Genomic DNA, 15,857 nt, shown 5'->3' with positions numbered 1-15,857 from the left:
TTGTAAACAGAGCCTCTGATTTTAATGTGGGTCTCTTTGTTTTGAGAGTTTTGTTGACAGAGGTCTTTGCATCACTGTGTACAGTTGGTGGGAGGAGTCAGGCCACTGTGGAAGGCTAGCGTCAGAACATGGGAGTGCTGCCTTGTCTGCCCTTGACATCCACACTCGGTCCCTGCTACCCACATGGAGAAGTGGCATCTTGGACTACAACACAGCGTGTCTGAGGTGCTTCAGATATGCTGCACTGGTTTAAAACTGGTAGAGGGGCCGGCACTGTGGTGCAGTGGGTTAACGTCCTGGCCTGAAGCACCGGCATCCCATGTGGGCGCCGGTTCGAGTCCCGGCTGCTCCTCTTCCAAACCAGCTCTCTGCTGTTGCCTGGGAAAGCAGTAGAAGATGGCCCAAGTCTTGGATCCCTGTACCCGTGTGGGAGACCTGGAAGAAGCTCCTGGCTCCTGGCTTTGGATCAGCTCAGCTCTGGCCGTTGCGGTCGTTGGGGGAGTAAACCAGCGGAATGGAAGACCTCTCTCTCTCTGGCTCTACCTCTCTCTCTGTAACTCTGTCTTTCAAAGAAATAAAAAATAATTCTTTAAAAAAAAAACTGGCAGAAAGGAGCAGTTGTGCAATGCAGTTATAAAACAGGGACTGATTGAGAGCAAAGAGCAGGATGGAGACCTGTAGGGAACTGGAAGATGACTTACAGAAGCTCAGAACCTAGAGGAGGAGAAAGACATTGACGTGGGAGGGAATTGGTGCTACTGTGGCAGCCTGGGCAAGTGCTATGGACACAGAGGGGGTTCTGACTCGGGGTGGGGAGGAAATGTGGTGAGGCTTCCTGGAGGAAATGGCATTTCAGCTGAATCTGGAAAGATTCTGTTGTAATTATTAATAATGAGGTCATAGTTACTTTTTTTAAAAAGATTTATTTATTTATTTGAAAGTTGAAGTTACACAGAGGCAGAGGCAGAGAGAGAGAGGTTTTCCATCTGCTGGTCCACTCCCCAAATGGCTGTAATGGCTGGAGCTGGGCCAATCCAAAGCCAGGAGCCAGGAGATTCTTCTGCGTGTCCTATGTGGGCGCAGGGGCCCAAGCACTTGGGCCATCTTCTGCTGCTCTCCCAGGCCATAGCAGAGAGCTGGATCAGAAGTGGAGCAGCCGGGACTCCAACCAGCACCCCTGTGGGATGCCAGCACTGCAGGAGGCAGCTTTACCTGCTATGCCACAGCACCGGTCTCCCCACAGTTACTTTTAAAGTTTAGTACATACTGGTTTTTAAAACAAATTACAGTAGATTAGGAGTGGTATTTCTTGAAATGCACACCTGGGTTGAACCCCATGGCTGTCTCCCCAGTGATGACACTGGGCATGCTCAGTGTGTCTGTTTCATTCTCGTCCTGGGACCCCTAGCCATGTGGGCTTAGTGGTACCTGTGCAGCTGGGACGCCCGGTGCTTTGCCTGCACCCAGCATTCTGGGTTGTGTAGATTCAGTTCCCTTCCTTGTGACTCTCTGAGGATCCTGGGTCTGTCGTGTGGTTCATGTCTCCGTTCAGAGAAAGAAACGAGAAGTCTACATTGGGAACAGAAGAGCGACGTGTGGGTTGGCAGAAAGTAAGGCCTGCTTCTCACAGCCAGGAGACTAAGGGAGAACGTGACCAGGATTTCCTTGTTCAGTAGAATAAAAACTCGGGGGTACACGAGTGAAATTGTCCAGATTCCACTTGCGCTGGAACGGAATTGGACCTGCGTGGTCTCAGCATTGGGCTGTGTTCTTCACGTTGCAGGTGTGGATCAGGCATCATTTAAATACTTCCGGTCAGCCGAGGAAGCGAGGCGCGCCATCGAGGCCGTGCTGGCCGCCGACCCGCGGTCTGTGTACCGCCGCAAGCTCTGCCAGGACCGCCTTTTCTACTTCACCGTGGACGTCGCGCACGTCACCTGCTGGTTTGGCGACGGCTTTGCGGAGGTCCTGAGGGTCAAGCCAGCGTCCGAGCCTGGGGAGTCCTTGTGGGACCAGCCTCCATGATGTCTTTATGGCAGCCTCGTTGACGTTTGGAATGACTGCTGGGTTTTCTGTGCAGGCTAATGAGGTCCCTGCTTTGCAGCAAGAAGGCAGTGCTTTGTGATCTCACGGCTTTGATTTGGGCTTCTCAAAATATGTATTTGAAAAACATTTTAATAAACTTCATTGAAGGGTATAAAATACAGAGAAAATGCTTTTTTGTTGTTGTTGTTCTTTTAAAAAAATTATTTATTAGGGAGACAGACAGAGCTCCCATCCACTGGCTCACTCCGCAGGTGCCTGCTGTGGCCTAGGTTGGGCTGAGCCGAAGCCAGGAGCGGGGAGTGCGTCCAGGTCTCCCACACGGGTGGCGGGGCCAGCTGCTGGAGCCATCGCCCTGCCTCTCAGAGTGCACATCTGCAGGAAGCTGGAGCCAGATGTTGAGCAGAGGCATCCAGCCTAGCGCCTTAACTGCTGGGCTCAGTGCCATGGGCTCTGGATGTGTCCACGCCGAAGAACCCAAAGGTGGCGCTGTCTCCGTGAGTTCTGAAAGAAGCGGATTGTTCGCAATGGTTGAGAAAGGCAGAGGTCATTCTAGCAGGGACTTTCAATTTGAGGGAGTGTGGTCAGCAGTTCACATTGACTTTCCTGCCTGGAAAAGCCCCATCTCTCCCTTTTATTCTATTTATTTATTTATTTATTTGACAGGCAGAGTGGGCAGTGAGAGAGACAAACAGAGAGAAAGGTCTTCCTTTTGCCGTTGGTTCACCCTCCAATAGCCGCCATAGCTGGCGCGCTGTGGCCAGGGCACTGCGCTGATCTGAAGGCAGGAGCCAGGTGTTTCTCCTGGTCTCCCATGGGTGCAGGGCCCAAGTACTTGGGCCATCCTCCACTGCACTCCCTGGCCACAGCAGAGAGCTGGCCTGGAAGAGGGGCAACCGGGACAGAATCCGGCGCCCCGACCAGGACTAGAACCCGGTGTGCCGGCGCCGCTAGGTGGAGGATTAGCCTAGTGAGCCGCGGCACCGGCCCTCCCTTTTATTCTAAAACTGTTAGGGTATCTCAGGAAACTAAAGAATATTCACCAAGTGGTTATAGATATCCTTAGAGGTTACACCCCCATGTTCAGGCACTTTGTGGTACACACACACACGTGTAAGTGTGTACATACTTAATCCTGATACTGAAATAGAGACACTCTGAGATTTGTTTGAATGCCTTTGTATCAGAAAGAAAATCTCTCCCCAAAATTCAAGAAAATAATTAGTAATTCTTCTGTAACTGTTGAGAACCTGCAATGGGTTGGGTTTGGATAATAAAGTGAGATGAATAGGACACAAGTTGCAAGCCATGGTTAGTGGAGGAAGACAAGGTACAAGCAGATTATTGTGTTACCGTCTGATAAATGCAGTGATCAAGTCAGCACTGGTTCCTGTGCAGGGCCACGTGGGAAGCAGTTCTAAGAATGTATTGCCTATAGGAGGTTTTACCGATGTGATCGCAGATAACTAAAGATTTATGATCGGCGTAACCAAATTAGACACCTGTCAGCATGACACAAGCTTTCCTAATCGCAGTTGTAGATCACGGCAGCTGACTGATGAGGTTTTGAAATGAGCCCTGTTGCCTGTGGGTGCTCGTGTGGAGTCATTTGTGGCCCAGGACACTGCACGCGTGGACCAAACTGGTTTACCATGGCCTTTGATGTTACTCAGAACTTCTTGAAGTATCTTTAGCTTGGCTTTTTAAAAGCTGTTTGAGATAATTATAGATTGCAGAAAGTTACGTAAGTAGTCCAGAGGTTCTGTACCTTTGCCGTAGTGTCTTGTGGAAGTAGTCTCACATGGCTGTAGTGTGATTGTAAAGCTGGGTGGGTGTTGGTGGAGTTTGCTACACCGCTGCTTATTATGCTGGCACCGTATTGGAATTCTGGCTGCTCTGCTTCCCATCCAGCTCCTTGCGACTACGCCTGGAAAGCAACAGGTGTTGGTCTCTGTATGGGAGACCAGGATGGAGTTTCTGGCTGCTGGCCTTGTCCAGGCCCAGCCCTGGCTGTTGCCACCATTTGGGAAATGAATCAGTGGATGGAAAATCAATCTCTTCCCCTCTCTTTGTCCCTCTCTCTCTATTATTCTGTGTTTCAAATAAATAAATCAACTTTTTTAAAAAAAAAAAAAAGAAGGTGGTAAGTTGGTAAATGTGTCCTTCAGTTTGATTTATTTATATCCTTTATCATAAAAAATTACCTTGAAGCCGAATCAGGGTTCAAGCACCAAGCTGTCGATGTTTACTGCAGGAGGATGGCTGGAGATAACGGTAGCCGGCCTTTTTTTTTTTTTTTTTTTTTTTTTTTTGACAGGCAGAGTGGACAGTGAGAGAGACAGAGACAGAGACAGAGAGAAAGGTCTTCCTTTGCCATTGGTTCACTCTCCAATGGCCGCCACGGCTGGCGCGCTGCGGCCGGCGCACCGCGCTGATCCGATGGCAGGAGCCAGGTGCTTTTCCTGGTCTCCCATGGGGTGCAGGGCCCAAGCACTTGGGCCATCCTCCACTGCACTCCCTGGCCACAGCAGAGAGCTGGCCTGGAAGAGGGGCAACCGGGACAGAATCCGGCGCCCCGACCAGGACTAGAACCCGGTGTGCCGGCGCCGCAAGGCGGAGGATTAGCCTAGTGAGCCATGGTGCTGGCTGGTAGCCGGCCTTTTAACAAGAGGACCGTTGGCATTGTTTGGGGTTTTGTTAAACCCCTACATTCTTAGGATTTCAGAACTTTATTTATTTTAAAAGATTTATTTTATTTATTTGAAAGAGTTACAAAGAGAGGTTGAGACACAGAGAGAGGTCTTCCATCTGCTGGTTCACTCCCCAGATGGCCACAACGGCCAGAGCTGTGCCGATCCGAAGCCAGGAGCCAGGAGCTTCTTCCGTGTCTCCCACATGGATACAGGGGCCCAAGGACTTGGGCCATTTTCTACTGCTTTCCCAGGCCACAGCAGAGAGCTGGATCAGAAGTGGAACAGCTGGGACAGGAACCAGCACCCATATGGGATGCTGGCACTGCAGGCTGGGGCTTTACCCGCTACACTACAGCACTAGCCCCCCCACCCCCAATTAACTTTCAGATCTCCCTACAACCTCTTTGTTCAAAGAAATACTATCTTTGAAATAATCTGAGTAAATACTTTACAAAGCAAACACTGATTCACGAGACTCTTACCGTAATAACTACTTTTGGTAGGTCTCCTAAATGCGTCCTCGATCAGTTTTCTTGACTATAGGATATCAGTGGCACTGAAACATTTCTAAGTATAATAGAACATTTCATTATATCCGTTTCTGTCAGTCTGTCAGAAGCACATCATGATGATTGCATTGGCCGTTTCCGCTGGTTGCCAGGAGGTTCTTCCACCGAGGGCTCCCCTGGTTTCCCCTGCAGCGGTTTTCTCTGACTTAGTTCCCTTTCAGCGGGGAGAGTCGCCTCTCCTGGTTGGCCACCCGAAGTGGGTCTTCTGACTTTGTAATGGCTGATTCCGCGTCACCGTGCTCGCTTCTCACTTGGGGTCTGCTCTGTGTGTTTTCTGAATGCTGCACTCTGAGGCCTCTGTTCCAGAACCTCAAGAGCCGTCGTGCACTAAACTCTCAGCCTCCCGTGTGGACTGTCACACACAGCCAGCCCCCAGGCCAGCGGTCTTCAGTAAACCCGCTGTGGCTGCCGAGGCAGAGTTATAGAGAGAGGGAGAGACAGAGACAGAGATCTTCATCTGCTGGTTCACTCCCCAGATGGTGGCAACGGCCAACCAGGCCAAAGCCAGGAGCCTGGAACTACATCCAGGTCTCCCACGTGGGTGCAGGGGCCCAAGCATTTGGCCACCTTCCGCTACTTTCCTAGGTGCGTTAGCAGGGAGCTGGATCAGAAGTGGTGCACCTGGGACTCGAACCAGCGCCTATATGGCATTCCAGCCTTGCAGGAGGTGGTCCTGGCCCTGCTTTGAAGGATCTTCTGGGTCATGCACCTCAGTTTCTGCCGGTCCCTGAATCCCTGAATCTCTGAGTGTTCGGCCTTCACTCCTGCCCTGTGCTATGCATTCTGGATGGACAGGGCCCCTAATGAAAATATTGTTCCCTTGTATGGGGTCAAGCCTAACTCCATCCACCAGTGGGGCCACACAGAACAAGGCTGAGTGTCCTCCCATGTTAGCCTGTGGGACTCCCCTTGGGCAGCTTTTCTCCCACTGCTCCTCCTAGAACAGGACCTCAAGGCTGTCCCCACCCTCCTCAGGTGCCCTTGTGCACGTCAGTCCCTGTGGGCCTGCGCTTTAACCGTCCTGTGCGGCGGGAGTGCGGGTCTCTAGTCTGTGAGCTTCCTTCTCTGGGAAAGAAAGCACAGGCCCGAAGCAAGCCCATTTCCACAGAAGTGGGAGTGCCTAAGTGACACCTGCCGGGTTTTCAGCCTTTGCTTTTTGGTGCCTGCAGGGGGAGCTTTACCTCCACTGGCTTGGAGGTAAATTCTGGAAGTCTCGAATTATACACCTAATTGTGGCTTTTGCACACCTGTTCTGGCTTCCAAGAACAGTAACTTGTCCAAGAAATGCTGATGTGTGTCACAGGGGAAGAGCTTAGAAGGATGAGTGGCATTTATTAGATTTTTCCTGCATTGTATCCTGTTTCAGGGTGGGGTGGATTATCCTGGCACTTGGAGCCACGCACAGCCCCATAGCCTGTTAGCTAAACCCATGAGCCTGCATGTGCCTGGCGTCACTGTTAGTCTGTGACTTTTTTCCTTGGCCAGAAGAAAATTAAGACAGGCTGCTGTTGGCGGTGGTGTGCTGTTTCACGATAGGATCCCAGAGACGGGTGATGAGCACTCAATTATGAAAGGCCGGGTCCACTACTGCTGCTGGGCTGTGTGCTTCTCACACACTGCTCAGAGGCCAGGCTCAAGCCCACACAGCAGACCAGCGGCGCCTCCAGGATTTCAACCCCCGCAGGCTGCCCCCTTCCGAGACTCCCCCAGATCTGAAGCAAGTGCTGGGCCGACCGTGCTGGGCGGTTCCGTGTGCTTCAGCACGGGACACTTTGGGTAGCGTTGTTCAGGCACGAGACCCATGGAGGAGGAAGGGCAGAAACACCGGTTCCTGGGGCAGCGGCTGCTGGAAGTGATGGGACCATGAGCAGAAGGGTGGGTTTGGCCTTAGAAGCGCTGCGGGCTGGCCGGCTGACCACGGGGCGGCTGAGTGACCGTGGCAGGTTGCTGCACCCATCTCCAGCTACTCCACGACCTTCCCTGGACAGCGCCGGGGGAAGGGTTTGCCAGAGCCCACTGTGGTCACGTTCATGCTATGCCTGTCCACACCAATGTCCTTGGGTTTTACAGAATCCATTTCATCTCTATGGTTAAGGCGGATGGTTACATTATTGGGGTCCTCTTGTTTTTGAGGGTGTTTCAAATGAGGAACACTGTCATACTGCTTGTCCTTTTGTTTCTAACAATTGTGATTTTTTTTTTTTTTTGCATCTGGATGCCACGGTAACTAAAGTACGTGGATTTATGATTGTAATAACGATGTTAAGAGATGATTTGCATCTGCGGTCATGACTGGGACTTGTTTTGGTAACAAGGTTATACTGGGTCTCAAAATCAGGAGAATCCCCAGAGAGGTATGTTTTCTTTTTTTTAAGATTTACTTATTTATTTGAAAGTCAGAGTTACAGAGAGGCAGAGGCAGAGAGAGAGAGAGATAGGTCTTCCATTTGATGGTTCACTCCCCAGTTGGCCTCAATGGCTGGAGCTGCACCAATCCGAAGCCAAGAGCCAGGAGCTTTCTCTGGGTCTCCCATGTGGGTGTAGGACCATCTTCTACTGCTTTCCCAGGCCATAGCAGAGAGCTGGATCGGAAGTGGAGCAGCTGGGTCTCAAACTGGCGCCCATATGGGATGCCTGCGCTTCAGGCCAGGGCATTAACCCACTGCACCACAGCGCTGGCCCCAAGGTATGTTTTCATTTAAACATGAGATTTATCAAAAATATATTTTTAAAGATATTTTATTTATTTGAAAGGCAGAGTTAGAAGGGGAGAGAGAGATTAATCTTCGATCTGCTGGTTCACTCCCCCAGATGACCACAGTGGCCAGGCTGAAGCCAGGAGCCAGGAGCTTCATCCAGGTCTCCCACATGAGTGCAGGGCCCCAAGCACTTGGGCCATTCTCTGCTGGTTTCCCAGACATGTTCGCAGGGAGCTGGATTGGTAGTGGAGCAGCTGGAATTCAAACCAGCACACATGTGGAGTGCCAGCGTCACAGGCGGCAGCTTAACCCACTGTACCACAACACCAGCCACAACATGAGATTTAAAAAATACATCTTTGGGGCCTGCACTGTAGTGTAGCGGGTAAAACTGCTGCTTGCAGTGCTGGCATCCCATATGGGCACCGGTTCGAGTCCTGGCTGCTCCACTTCCAGTTCAGTTCTCTGATGTGGCCTGGGAAGGCAGTAGAAGATGGCCCAAGTCCTTGGGCCCCTGCTCCTGCGTGGGAGAGTGGAAGAAGCTCCTGGCTCCTGGCTTCAGTCAGATCAGCTCAGCCCTGGCCATTGCAGCCATCTGGGGAGTGAACCAGCAGATGGACGACCTCTCTCTCTGCCTCTGCCTCTCTGTAACTCTGCCTTTCAAATGAACAAACAAACAAACAAATTATGTATGTATGTATGTGTGTGTCTTTGTTAGCACTTGCTGGAGAAGCCATCTGAACCCCTAGTTTTGTTTGTGGGGAGGTTTTGTTGCATTCAGTCCGTGAATCCAGTTGAATTTCTAATTACGTTTTTGTGAAGAGGCACTGCTGCTGGCTTCTGGCTTCCCCACCACTACTGTCGAGCAGTCGGCTGTGGTCTGAGCTGCTCTGTGCACCCGGCCCCTCTGCTCTGGCTCACCTGGCTGGAGAAGGAGACTTTAGGGCAAGGTCAGGGTCCCTAAAATCCAAGGCATGGGTGGTCTCTGTATTCATTTTTATATCACAAAAAATATTTTGTTTTTTTCAAGCTACGTGTTTGCTAGGGGAGCTGTCGCCCAGGGCCCCACCTTAAAGGTTGAACTGATCTGTGCGGCAGGCATGCCCGCAGCAGGGTTTCCACTCTGGGTTGCGCATGTCTCCCAGCCGCCTTCCTGCAGTCGCCAGCTCGCTCTCTCGCTCACACATGGTGCTCCTTTCTCTTCCACCTCCTATCATGATTGCAGCCTGGATATGGCAGGAATGTCTCTGCATTTCTTTTTTTTTTCTTTTTCTTTTTTTTTTTAATTTTTTTTTGACAGGCAGAGTGGTCAGTGAGAGAGAGACAGAGAGAAAGGTCTTCCTTTGCCGTTGGTTCACCCTCCAATGGCCGCCACAGCCGGCGCACCGCACTGATCCGATGGCAGGAGCCAGGTGCTTCTCCTGGTCTCCCATGGGGTGCAGGGCCCAAGCACTTGGGCCATCCTCCACTGCACTCCCTGGCCACAGCAGAGAGCTGGCCTGGAAGAGGGGCAACCGGGACAGAATCCAGCACCCCAACCGGGACTAGAACCCGGTGTGCCGGTGCGGCTAGGTGGAGGATTAGCCTATTGAGCCGCGGCGCCGGCCCTTTTTTTTTTTTTTTTTTTTTTTTTTTAAGATTGATTGATTTATTTGAAAGAGAGAGAGCGAGTTTCCATCCACTGGATGGAAATGGCCACAATGGCTGGGGCTGGGCCAGGCTGAAGCCAAGAGCCAGGTGCCTTATCCAGGTCCTACATGGGTGTTGCTTCTGCTTTCCCAGGTGCATGAGCAGGGAGCTAGACTGGAGGTAGAGTGGCTGGGACTCAGACTGGCATCCATATGGGATGCTGGCATTGCAGGCGATGGCTTAACCTGCTGCACTGCCCAGGAAATAGAAAGTCTGGATGATCAGTCTTGCAAGGAAGAAAATAAAAACTACCAAAAAGGATGGATGTGTGGCCCAGCAAGTTTAGCCGCTGCTCAGGGCGCTCATATTCACGGCACAGCACTGGTTCAAGTCCTGACTACTCTGCCTCTGATCCAGCTCATTGTCAGTGCACCTGGGAAGCAGTGGCTGATGGCCCGAGTACTGGAGTCCTTGCCGCCCACAAGGGAGACCTGGATGGAATTCTTGTCTCCTGGCCTCAAACCTGGCCTGGCCCCAGCTGTTAGGCAATCATTTGGGGAGTGAACCAGCAGATGGAAGACCTTTCTCTCTGTCTCTCCCTCTCTCTGTCTGCAATTCTGCCTCTCAAATAAATAAAATCTTTAATAAACTTTAAAAAAATAAAAATGACGAACCCCCAACTTTAGAATTTAGAGCATTTAGAACAGCCTTGTTCATATCAGTGTATGTCGTTCTTGGAAGGTGTTGTTTCATTGCCACTGCTACAGCTCAGTGTTACTGGAACCTCACACCAGTGGTGGAGGAGACAGCAACACTTGGAAGGTAGATTCCTTCTAAGGTTTATCCTAAGCTGGCAAAGCTGCACCAATTCGTCCAAACGTGGACTAAGGGATGCGTCTCTGCTTGCCAAATCCACTCACTCGGCAGCTCCACCCACTGGTCCTTTGTCTCCTTCCGTGTGCTGAGCTCACAGGCCATGTGACCAGTGGGGACAGTTCTCCCTGCATGCCGGGGCTGACCCCTGCCCAGTGTCAGAAAGGGAACCCAGAGCACAGGCAGTTGAGTCCCCAGGAAAAATGGCTTGGGGCCCAAGATCAGCTGTGCCCGTTGGGTCGGGAGCTGTGCTGAGGTGGAGTCGAGCAGCCTGAAGAGGAAAGCGGGTTGGCATGCTGGCAGGTGGCAGGGCAGAACCCGTGTCAGGGGCAGAGCAGGGCTAGGCTGGGGAGAGATGTTGGGATCTGGGAGAACGGGCAGATCCAAGACCAGACCTGAGTCGCATGGGGCCTCAGGCAGGGACCTCCTCCCCATAGTGGAGCTGCGGATTTTGCTTGCTCGGTTCTTTGCCAAGTTGCAAGGTCACCTACAACGACTTTCAGCCTGGTGGATAACATGAGTAAGGACTTGTGTAAATGACAAGGCAGGGGGAGACAAGTGACACCATGTGAAGCCACGCCCATAAGGCCCTCTGGGACATGGTGGGGTGGAGCTTGGTGGTCAGGGCCTACCCTCTCCCCCTGTTGGGAATCCTCCCACTACTACGTGGACAGGCCTGGGTTGGCCGGTGGGGCGATGAGTGATTCAGCTGAGGAGGAACCAGCCACTGTGGGTTGAAGTGAGGTTGCCCCTGATCATCCAGCTCTGGTGTAGACCAGGAAAAACCACTCAGCCGGCACGCAGGGCCGTGAAAACACAGGAACTCATTGTGTTAAGCCTCTAAATTTTGAGAGTGGCTTGTTGTAAAGAAAAAGCTATACATTTAGCTGCCACATTTTTAAAAAATGCGTTTGAGAGGGAGAAGGTAAGAGAGGGCAACAGCTCCCACATGAGGCTTCACTCCGCAGAGGCCTGGAGCAGGGGCTGCAATCCAGGCCGCCCCTGGCCGGGGATTTGGGGGGGGGGGCAGGAATCTACCAGTTGAGCCATCACCACTTCCTCCCAGAATCAGGGCTGGAAGGAAGCTCCAGTGAGGAGCCTGAGCCAGGAATTGAACCCAGGTCCTCCCGTGTGGGATGTGGTTAGCTTAACCACCAGGCCAAATGCCCGGCCCGCCACCACACTCGGGAGGACTGGTGGAAAGCCGGAGTTTACCTAACAGGAGGCAGTAATCGGAAAACGCCCCTCGGTGGTGGCTGGGTCTGTAGGGCGGGGTGGGTTTTGTGAGGAAGTCCAGTGATAGTGGCTAGCGTTCTGCCAGTGTCGCCGTGGGCCACCGTGGAGCTGAGTTCTTGCCTAGGGCATTTCAATGACTACTTGCAGCAAGCCTAGGAGGAAAGACCCTGCTACTCTTTACCTTGTAACAGACAGGCTCGGGGACACGGTTGCCCCTTTGCAAGACCAGTAACTAGGAAGAGAGACCTTGGGCTATAAACTCTGCCCTGGCAAACTGCAGAACCGGTGCTCTCCCACTCCGGCTCCAGCTCCAGGGCCTCTAGCTTAGGAGCGTCCCCACACGGCAGGTTCACAGATTGAGACGGAAGAGCCCGCGTGGCTGCCTCTCTCCCTCACGGGACATCTCTGAGTTCTGCATACACAGCGAGCCCACGCATTGGTTCTGCCACCTGTTGAGCCCCAATAAATGGCAGCAAAAAAGACCAAATTAAACTCAAAAGTAAGCAGAAGAAAGAAATAGTGAAACAGGAGACAAAAGCAAGAGGCAATCCATAAAACCCAAACCTGAGCAGAACGTCTACAGTCTACCGATATTTGAAAGGAATATTCTGATCCACCTTAGGCTGACGAATTAAAAAACGTAGATGAAGTGAGTAAGTTCTAGGGAAGTTCACTCAAGAAGTAGTAACTTCGACCTGCGGGTAATATCATGTATGTATGCATGTGTGTTATATCATTCAAAGGTTATTTGCTTGGTTTGTTAACTATTTCCATCCTAAAACAATAAAAGTTAAAAACTGACTTGAGGGGTGGGCGTTTGCCTCCAGCCCTTCTTGTCGTGCCTGGATTTGCGTCCCCACTCTGCTTCCAGTCCAGCTTCCTGCTCATGCTTCCCCCGGGGGAAAGTAGCTGGTGGCTCAGGCAGTCGGCTCTCTGCCATCCTCATAGGAAACTCGCATGGAGCTCCAGGCTCCTTGTTGTGGCTTGGCCCGGCCCTGGCTATTGAGTCATTTGGGGAGTGAACCCAGTGGCTCGAAGATTTCTCTCTCTTTCTCTCTGCCTTTCAAATAAACAAGTAAATAACACTTTAAATACAAAACTGACTTGAGTGAACAGTCTTTTGTCTCTGCTTCTTAGAAACTGTTCAGGCATCTATTGTTACTTTTTAAAGATTTATTTATTTATTTGAAAGACAGAGTTACAGAGAGGCAGAGGCAGAGAGAGAGAGGTTTTCTATTCACTGATTCATCCCCCAGATGGCCAGAGCTGTGCTGATCTGAAGCCAGGAGCCAGGAGCTTCTTCAGGTCTCCCATGTGGGTGTGGGGGCCCAAGCACTTGGGCCATGTTCTCCTGCTTTCCCAGGCATATTAGCAGGGAGCTGGCTCAGAAGTGGAGCAGCCGGGACTCGAACCAGCGTCCATATGGAATGCTGGCACTGCAGGCATTGGCTTCACCCACTATGCCACAGTGCTGGCCTCTCCGTTGATTATTAATGGACATTATCAATTTTTAAGGGCTTGAAGGTAAGGACTTGAAAACTGCATATGAACAGCAGCATTCTAAGAATTAAAAAAAAATTTAACCGTTGAATATTATTACCATTCCATCTAATTGAATACAGCCATATATAAAATTATAACCAATTTTAAACAGGTTTTGGGAACAGTTGTAACATAAAACCAATATAACTAACTTAGAAAGTTGAAATCATGATCAATTTGATCTTAGTTTTATATATACCAGAATTTGTGCTGCCATTTTTAGATGATAAACTAGTTCTTTTTTAGAGAATTTAATTAGTTAATTAATGCATTTGAGACAGGGGGAGGGAGCTCCCATGTGCAAGTTCACTCCCCTTAAGCCTGCAGTCGCAGGGGTCTCCCGCGTGGATAGCAGAGACCCAGCTACGTGAGCCGTGAGCCGCTCCCTCTGCTTCCATCAGCGGGAAGCTGGAGTCGGGAGCCTGAGCTGGGTATTGGAGCTCCGGGACTCTGCTGTGAGAAGTGGTTTTTCCAACCAACATCTTAACTGCTGGCCAAGTGCCTGTCCCTGGTAAACTAAGTCTTAAAGTTTGTGAAGCAAATGCAAAACTCTTCTTTAGCTTGGAATTAAGCCACTCCCCCTTTTTTCTTATGTTGTGCTTAAAGTAAAAAAAAAAAAAAGGGCATCTATGTAAATACACTTTGAGTAGCCACATAAAAGAAATACAAACGATGACTTTTCCTTTCAGGCGTTCTTGACTGTGTAGCTGAACTTGATACTCCTAGAAGGTGCAAGGAAGGACTGAATGGCTTGTGATCAATTAATCTTTAAAATATGAAAGAGGAAAAAAGGAAGGGGGGCTCAGGAAAAGCAAAGGAGCGGGCCACAGGTCGGCAGCCCGAGACGGTCTCGGTGAAGGCCAGCTGTGCACCTTCTCCAGGCGAGTGGAGTTCAGCTGTGGAAAACCCGTCCTGACAAATCCACGCATGAAAGGGAGGCTGCCACCTGGTTGAGACAATGCTCAAGTTCCTGATGACATTAACAAGCACAAGGAAGAAAGCCGACACTTACCCGTCCTTGGAGCGCGGAAAGGAGAAAGGTGCCTTCTACGTGAAATACAGTGATCCCAGATAAATAAGCAAGGGAGGAGAATTTGACACAGTGGTTTGGACTCTGCTCGGGATGCCTGCATCCCAGATTTGAGCTCTTGGTCCAAGTTCCGGCTCTGCTTCTAATTGCAGCTTCCTGATCATGCACGCCTTGGGAGGAGTAGGTGGGGGCCCAAGTACTTGGGTCCTTGGCCACCTGGCTGTGGCCTGGCCCGGCCCTGATTGTTGTGGGCGTTTGGGAGTGAACCAGTGGACAGAAGATCTCTGCCTTTTCTTTCTCTCTGCCTTTCGAGTAAATTTGAAAATCAGATAATCGCCTCGTTAGGATTTCCCTCTTTTTCTTTACTTCTCTGTTCGTGTCGGAAGTTCCCGAGGCAGCTGCCGCAGGTGCCGTGTGTCCCTGGTGAGAGCTGCAGATCATGCCGGTGAGGGAAGGCGATGCCCGAACACGGGCCTGGAGGAGCTGCAGCTGCAGGTTAAGACCCCATGGGAGTGCCAGTGGCCCAGCAGGGTGGTCCATGTGCAAACTTGGGTCAGCTGGCAGTGAGCAGGAGCCGGGTGGGCAAGAGCAGGCCAAGCAGTCCCCAGGGACACGAAGAGACGGCTGAGGAAGATGTCCTTGGGAGGTGTCAGGGTGCTGACTCGAGACCAGGGGGGCACAGAGGATGCCCTCTTAAGAGCCCTTCCGAGCTCCTCGTCCCGTGGGACTGGCGGAAGGGCATGGTGGGTCAGTGGCTGGCCTCTTCCAGTGGACACTGCAGGCAGACACTCGGGCACTGGGTGAGCGGATGGCCACAGATGCTCAAGTTCACGGGGAAATGCTACACAGCTGTTGGGCCCACCAACCCCTCCACGGGGACCATGGGAACAGTGCCCGCTGTGTGACCAGGAGGGTTGAGACCCTCTGTCTGTGTTGCTCTGCAGCCCCTACTTTTCTCATTTTTTAAAATAAAATTTACTTGATTTTCTATAAACCTTCAAGCCTTGCTTACTACACGGTCAAAATCATCAAATAACCATTTAAAATTCTGCCCGAAAATCCACGTCCAAAACAGTACCAACAACACAAAGATGTAAGCTAACAGCTTTATGTGTTCACAACTCAAGATGTGAGGGCTTTCAGATGAGGAGAACGCAGGTGTTGTCACCCATTTGAGATTGGGGTTTGGGACTCTAGCGAAACACGATTCATCAAACACACGTGTTTCTCGCCTGTCCGCCCAACCTTTCACTTAACGTGAAAGAAGCGTAACTGCTGAGCAGGATTAGCAGGGCGGGGAGTGCAGCCATGCAACCAGAAGTCAACAGACCTTTGCAAGGGCGGAGGAGAGGTGCCTGCCTCAGCAGAGCTCTGAGCGCCGCCGGCCTCCGAGTCCGCAGAGAGGAGAGGGGAGCCGAGCCAGTGCTGCCCAGAAAGCCTGGAAGCCTGGGGACGCGGACACCGAATTCAACCGGAAAGTGGGGGTGAGTCACGGAACCGGAACGCAGGGGATTGGGTCAAAGGCGGGGTAATTCCACCCCCT

At 51.4% G+C, this 15,857-nt stretch overlaps 1 protein-coding gene and 1 long non-coding RNA gene across 4 annotated transcripts in view; one reads left to right on the top strand and one right to left on the bottom strand.

Moving 5' to 3' along the window:
• TRMO (tRNA methyltransferase O) overlaps nucleotides 1-15,857 on the top strand; it is a 59,979-nt gene that overhangs the window by 21,207 nt on the left and 22,915 nt on the right. For 2 of the 3 annotated variants that reach the window (XM_089318698.1, XM_008263070.5), the window contains one exon: nucleotides 1,784-2,213. In XM_089318698.1, coding sequence (XP_089174824.1) covers nucleotides 1,784-2,025 — 242 coding nt within the window. In that variant the 3' untranslated portion in view covers nucleotides 2,026-2,213. Of the gene's footprint in view, nucleotides 1-1,783; nucleotides 2,214-13,973; nucleotides 15,799-15,857 lie in introns of those variants that run through there. The other variant, XR_016224457.1, reaches the window with a different exon arrangement.
• On the bottom strand, nucleotides 847-14,428 carry LOC149128823 (uncharacterized). Its single transcript, XR_016224484.1, has 2 exons — nucleotides 14,297-14,428; nucleotides 847-2,547 (listed from the first exon to the last, which is right to left on the bottom strand). It is a non-coding gene; the product is annotated as an uncharacterized LOC149128823 (long non-coding RNA).

Source organism: Oryctolagus cuniculus, chromosome 1 (assembly GCF_051225735.1).
Source record: "Oryctolagus cuniculus isolate XC-2025 breed Fujian yellow rabbit chromosome 1, ASM5122573v1, whole genome shotgun sequence".
In the NCBI taxonomy this organism is placed as follows: domain Eukaryota; kingdom Metazoa; phylum Chordata; class Mammalia; order Lagomorpha; family Leporidae; genus Oryctolagus; species Oryctolagus cuniculus.
This window is presented reverse-complemented; position numbering and strand designations above follow the sequence as displayed.